The sequence below is a fragment of the Aplysia californica genome, unplaced genomic scaffold, assembly GCF_000002075.1.
Source record: "Aplysia californica isolate F4 #8 unplaced genomic scaffold, AplCal3.0 scaffold00643, whole genome shotgun sequence".
Lineage (NCBI taxonomy): Eukaryota > Metazoa > Mollusca > Gastropoda > Aplysiida > Aplysiidae > Aplysia > Aplysia californica.
In genome coordinates, this window is record NW_004797913.1 from 87,880 (window position 1) to 95,048 (window position 7,169).

Here is a 7,169-nt window from a genome sequence, read left to right on the forward strand (position 1 = left end):
ACAGAACAATGACTGACCTTTGGTTTCTGACCCTCAGTCGTCTGCCTGTGTCTACTCCACTGATCTCCTGGGGAGGGGGTGAGGCAGTGTTCGTAACAGGTGATAGTGCTGTTGCTGTGGCTGCTGTTGTTGCTGTTGTTGTTGTTGTTAACGAAGCTGTCGCTGTCGCTGCTGAGGATGGTGTCGATGCGTCCGGCGGCGATGAAGGTGGGCCTAATGCCGACGATGTTTGCAGCTGACCAGGAGGGGGTGGTGGAGGTGGCGGTGGTGGCGGTGGTGGCGGTGGTGGCGGTGGAGGTGGTTGTGGGAGTGCTTGTGGTGGTTCAGATTGTGGTGGTGGTGGTGGTTGAGGGGACGATGTCCAAGAAGTAGTGGTCATCGCATCTTGACCATGTAAGTCCTGATTGGTCGACTGCCCTTTTGTTGTTGTTATCGTGTTGGGGGAAGCTGGCAGCGGTTCTGAAGTTGTAGAAAAGGCTGTTGTAGAAATTGTGGCGTGTCGTGACTGCGAAGAGGCTGGGGTTGGGGACGGGCTGGTGGGAATATCTGTGAAAAAGATGCGCGGTACAGGGGAGGGCAAGGGAGAAGATGGTCGTGGGGGTGGAGGGGAGCGGGAGGTGGGGGAGAGGCGTGAAAAGGCTCCAGGGGGTGGGGTGGACAGGTTTATTTGACGCTTGGCAGAATTACACGGCAGAAAGGGACGAACTGGCCGTTGTTGGTACTGCTGCTCTCTTTGCTGTTGTTGTTGTTGTTGTTGTTGTTGTTGTTGTTGCTGTTGTTGTTGTTGTTGTTGTTGCTGTTGTTGTTGTTGTTGTTGCCGTTGTTTTTGGTGTTCTTGCAGCTGGTGTTCTTCATGTTGTTGCAACTGCTGATGTTCTTGCTGCTGGTGCCAGTGGTGCTGCTTTAGCGATGTTTGCTGCCGTCGCAGTTGCTGCCTGTGGCTGTGATGCTGGTATCTGATCTGAGGAGGCAGATTGTGCCTGGCACTCAGATGGGGTGCCCCAGAGGTAGACGGAGAATTGTCGAGATCCTGGTCAGAGGTCTCCATGGGAGACATGGATGACGTCGAAGATGACGATGAGGGGGGTGACGTTGATGACGTGGATGCGGGCAACATGAGAGGAGAGCTTTGCGTCACCACAGGAGAGCTCCGTGCTGTGTACAGAGAGCCCAGCTTACCAGAGCGCTGGGAAACACTTGGAGTTGTGGAACTTGCTTTGACCCCTCTCACAATGTGATGGGTGATAACACCGTTGTCGTGCGGGGAGTTTCTGAAACGTTCATCTGGGTAAGATTCAGAACTGTTTGAGTTCGAAGAGGGCGTGGTTTCAATATCTCTAGACGAACCAGACGCCAGCAGCCGTCCCAGGTGACTGTGACAATCCTTTTCGCTAGTGGTAGCGGGACACAGTTTTTCTGGTGGGGCTACAAGTCTCGCTCCAAACGTCACAAGAGTTGTGCCACTTCTGTGTGCGTCCTCCACGTCGCCACTCCCGTTCTGGGCCAGAGGAGACACCCGTCGTAAGGGTTCGCTTGGGGATTTATCTACAGACACGGTGGTCTTGTATCCCGTGAGACCGGCAACTCTGAGGAACGAGGAGCTGTCACCAGAGGAAGGGCCACGGAAAGCTGACGGGGACTGGCCAACGAGTGTAGCTCGCGCGGGCTGCGCTTGCCATCGTTTGTCGCACGGGTCACGGCGGTCAGCATTGCTCTCCACTGAGTTCTCCTCTGAGTGTGGTGCATTCTTGCTGTCTGTTCTCGTCACAGTCGTTTGGTACAATCTTACCTGATGGCTCGATTGCCTGGAGTTCCCATCTGGATGGAGGCTGACTGTTTGTTGAACTGTTGGTGAAATGTTCCCCCCGGTGGGCCCTGACACGGCCTGGAATCTGCTAGCACTGACCACAGCCGGTTTTCTGTAGGCCACCACATTGCCAAGTCTCTCCGATGGTTCGGTATTAGTCACATGTGCACTTTCACTGAGACAGATCGACTGACCTACATCTAGTTCTAAAATCACAGGCGTCACACTGATGGTTTTGAAGGTGGCGTATGATACCCCACCATTCGGGCTATTGACCAGGTTTCTAGACGTCATAACCGTAGATCTACTAGTCTCACTGGACATGGGTAAACTGTTGCTACGACTGAAACGACTCGTACTACAGCTGTCCTGGGATTCTTGCCTCTTAAAGCACGAGCTAGTCGCTCCGTTGACAAGAGACTGGTACAGCATGGATTGCTGCTCTGAACTCTGACCCCTGCCACCCAATCCTTTAAGATCTTGTGTGATCACGTGGGCACTCGGGGGCTCGTCCACAGGCGTCATCTCGTCTACCTCCATATCTAAATGTCCGTTCCCAGAGCAATTCTCCATGACAACCCTAGGCTTGTGGTCGTCCTCTCTAAATTTCCCACTGGGGCTTCGTCCTACGTGAGTGACTACCCTTGTAGACATACCAATCCGCGCCAAGTCGGGCGGGGTTGCTACCGCCTCACTTTTGCCGTGAGTTTGAAATGTAAGAGAAGAATCGCGTGTGGCGGATCTCGCCCCTGTGTCAAGAGTCAACCATCTGATTGCCGAGGAAGAAGACGACTCGGCCTGATCCTTTCTAGCACTAGCGCTCAGGCCGAGAGGAACTCTCTCTACCAGGGAACTACTCTCGTCCATTACGCCACCCGCCTCGTTCTCAGCCGCTCCGTTTGTCGAGAGGGACCGTTCCCCGCTAAACTGTATGGCCTCCTCAATGGTAGCGCCGGCGGACTGAGCGAACGTTTCCCCGGTAAATGGCCTGGAATTGGATTTGAGCGCTGCCGTCATTCCATGAGCCGGACCGCTTTTCACGGAGATGTTAAAATTGTTGTCTAAACAGGAGAAATTGCCCGACACTCGCCCCGTTATTTCCTCTATCTTTTTCCCGTAGCATCGTTCCGTATTGTCGTTGAACACACTAGCAGCGTTTCCGTCACGGGATAAGGGCAAGCCAGGGGGCGGGGAAGGGGGCGAAGGGGAGGATGTAATATGTGAGTTGGGACTCGTCCGTCTATCTGCGACGTGTTGATTCACCCGCGAGGTCGCCTGTCCCGGGTCTGTGGTGATGGTGAACGTTCCCCCTGCCTCTTGCAAGTTGGCACAGATTGGTGAAGACAGCCGACCCCCTGACACGACCCCAGACCCCGCGCGGCCCACTAGACCAGCATAACTAGGGGCCACCCTACTGTTATTTATTCCCTTCGCTTGCTGATCCGTGGAGAAATTATCGATTTGATGTCTCAGAGAGGGATCCAAGTCGGCCGTGGACAGAAGGATGACCGGAGCTAGGGGAGGCGAGCTGGTCATTACGATGGACGGGCCCGACACAACACCGGAGATGCCAGAAACGGATCGAAACACTGATTGGGAATCGATGCCCTGCGGTGGGCCATCCGATCTGCTCTGGGACTCAAAGCTCATCGGAGACTCCGTGACTTGAGTGGGAAAGTCGGAATTGAGTGGGGTGCTCTGCCCAAGCCACGTGACGCTAGGGGTAGATCGGGTGAACCCACATGACCCCGGGTCAGTCCTACACAACTGTGGGTTGGCGTTCATGTCCAGAGGTGCGTAGCGTAGTTCCACAACAGTGTGAGCCCTCGCTGCCTGCCGGGGGAGATCAGGTGACGTGATGGGTTTCCCCTGGGCTTCTGTGTTATTGTTTTCCCAATCCATTTTGCGGTGATCTGTCAGCGAGACAGTGTTAAACAGAGACTCGGGAGTTCCCGGTCTTGGCGACAGGGGAAGACGAAGAGATGCTATATTTAACGGTGCGACCAGAAAGTGGCCACACTAGTTGACGAGAACAGGAGTGTTTGTTGTGTGCGTGAGCAAATCCTACCAGCCACAGCTGACAATGGAGGTCATAACACGTGGTGGTGACCATCTCACGAGTCCAATGGTTACTCTCTGTTTCTTCCTCTCACTTCCTCTCTCCGCGCTTTTTTTGTGGATCTTAATCGTTCTCTCTCTCACACTCACTCTTTGTTGTTTCTCCCTCCTTTTCTTCTTTTTCTCCTAGCCCTTCGAATGTCCCCAATCCCGGGCAGTGCACTCCCAGCCCCGAGAGAGTCCACTCGTGCTGAAAGACGTTGATTGGCCGCGATCCGCTTAGCGTGAACGGCCTCCTTCATAAAGCACAGGGGAAGCAACTCCTCGAGCTCAAGTCCTGGTCAGAGAGGGGCTACAGACACGCCTTTCCTCCCCGGGGAAAGTACCCGGGTCTTAATTGACGGTATTTACATGGAGGGGAACACCGCCACAGGGGGGCCTGCCGGCCGTCACACAGCTGCCGACGACTGGTTTCCGGGAATTAACTGGTGGCGCGCGCGACCTCCCCAGGCAATGCTGCCACAGGCGACTCACGCACGCGCACGTCGTTGATGAAACTAATCTGACACTCACCGGCTCTCGGCTCGTCCTGCTTCTAGTGGCCCTCGATGTTCTCTTCTCTCCAGACACTCCAGATCTCTCTCGGCTCTGTCCCCGGACTCACGTGAGCTGACTTCCTCACACAGATATACGCCCCAGTTTCCCTGACCGGGGAAAGTCCTCTCTGGTCTTACTGGAGACAGACGCAGTTTGGGGCTCAAATCTTTTTTGACGTGTCGTTGACTGAGAGAATCTGAGCATTCTTTTGACTGTTTTGCTTTACTCAACGACGGCGCACACGGCTTTTTCTGTCTTTGCCAGTTTTATCACTTTACTGTATAAGGCGTTGTGGGGGTGGTTTCAATGACTTCCGAAGACTTGCCGGCAAATATTCTCTGTGACGTCTGCAAAGACACACCAAAACACAATACAGTCAGAAAGGAGAAATGTCAACATTTTACGACTACTGTGTTATACTTTACTAGCAATCATTAGCAACATTTTACTAGACTGCACAATTGCGACAGAAATCCAATACCAATATTTTACAAACAATTACGACACTACTGAATAGCCTACATCTTTTTTTAAGAGAGAAAAAAAAATCCAATTTGACAATTCGATTCCAAAACACTGCGGCAACTATATGACACAGACTTTTTTTTTAAAGTGCAGTTTTTGACAGATTTCTTCCAACAAATAAAACTAAAAACAAACCGAACTTCTTCGCTTGACATATTATATCACGTGAAACAAAAGCAAAGATACCACGCGGTAATCCAAATCTACGTTTTCTATCACTTTCCAACTAATGACACTGTCGGTCCTGTAATGTGTGGCCACAATATCTATACTGTACAGTGCGTTTACAATACTTATACCGTACACTGTGTTTATGACAGACAGGGTTCCACATAAAAGTCTTTTTAAAAAACTCCCTTGAGGTTCACTGGAGTTAAGACCTAAGACCCCAGAAAATGAAGCAAGTGGTCTAGACGACGCACAACAAAAAAAGAAACATAGACACTGCGTCGTTTTTAACCCTATCCGTACGCCCCGGGATCATTGTGTACCCCCGGGTTGTATTCTTCACATTGTTGAATACTTCTAGTACGAAGCCGTCTTTGAAACTTTCAGTATTTTTTAAAAAAAATCATTTTGACAGACTGCTATGCAAAGCGTACGGATCGGATTTACGAGTAAATTTCCTATTTGGAAAGTGGTGGCTCAGAGTTCCCCACGTCGTATTGATACGATAGTAAAACACGAGGTAGGGTAGGGTTAAAACTTAGTCTTGAAGAAAACGTCCGTCTACCAATGTATCGCAGGCTGAGATCAGTATTGATTTTAGCTGAAGCCTGGTTTTAGCAGCTTGCATGAAATGTTTTTAGTATCTTTATTTTTATTTTGCTATAATCGATACCATCTATTATCTTACGCTCTCATTACTTAATTCTTTGCTTGTAATAATACAATGTTCTCTATCCTCTTTTTCTGTCCCTTCTCATCCATCCATCCATTCATCCATCCATCCATTCATCCACCCTCCCGCCCACCCTTCCATTTATCCATCCATCCATCCATCTATCTATCTATTTTCACAGTTTCTCTCCCACAAGTTTGTTATCAGGGAGCATGAGAAATTTCTCCCGCCATCCATTGACAATGACAATGACAATCTTTATTCATCTCGCAGGCAGAAATTTGTCTCGTTTGTTAACGATGGCAGAAGACGTTTCAACGGTTAGGTGCACTCACGCATACACTCACAACAAGACAGGTCATTATTACTACAAGACTGGACATTAGTAAATACATATCTCACGTGCTGGGACTTTTCCTTCTTCTGCCCTCAGCAGTTCCTTCTCAATAAAACTTTCTTTGCCTCTTGTCCCTTTGTCTAATTCCCCTTTCACTCTTCATTATTTGTCTGTGGCCCCCTTCCCCCCATCAATTCCACCTGACCCACCCTAAACCCTCTCTCCACGTTCCTTTCTCTAACTCTAACATTCGAACAACCGACACCACCATGTACCCCAGCGGTCATTGTTTACGCTGACCGCTAAAGACCAGGTCGCCGGAAGGGTCAAAGCGAAAATTATCAACATCACCAGGCCATCACGACCATGGCCATATGTCCAGCCGGATAAAGGTGGAAGAGGCCAGGCGGTTTGCCAAACACATGTGTCAGGGAATGAGGAAAATTGTCTACCTGATCGCCGGCCCGTTCGTGCGTTAGGGTACGGCTCAGTGGTTGCATGCGATACATAATATTCTTACACACACACAGGTACACACTGACACACACAGACTTACAGACACACAAACACACACACACACACACACACACATACACACACACACACATGTACACATACACATGTATACACACATGTACACACACACATACACATGTACACACACACAGACTATCAGACACAAAAACACATACAGACATACACACTCACTCATTCACGCACACAGACTTACACACACGCACACTCACATACACACAAAGACTTACAGACACACAAACACATACACATACATAAACATTCAGGTACACACACATACGAACACAAACACAAACATATTCATACACATACATGTACGCACACACATGTACACACACACATACACACACACAGACTTACAGACACACAAACACATACACATACATACACACACATGTACACACACAGATTTACAGACACACAAGCACATACACATACACACGCATGCACACACACACACACACACACAC

The 7,169-nt window shown here is 50.0% G+C and overlaps 1 protein-coding gene across 1 annotated transcript; it reads right to left on the reverse strand.

The window, feature by feature from the left end:
• Nucleotides 1–266: 266 nt before the first annotated feature.
• Nucleotides 267–5,370, reverse strand: LOC106013069 (serine-rich adhesin for platelets; the record flags this gene model as incomplete). The annotated part of the gene is given in 1 exon segment (XM_013087825.2): nt 267–5,370. A coding segment is annotated over 1 exon segment (3,443 nt), but the record flags the coding sequence as incomplete, so codon positions are not given.
• Between the last annotated feature and the right edge of the window lie 1,799 nt (nt 5,371–7,169).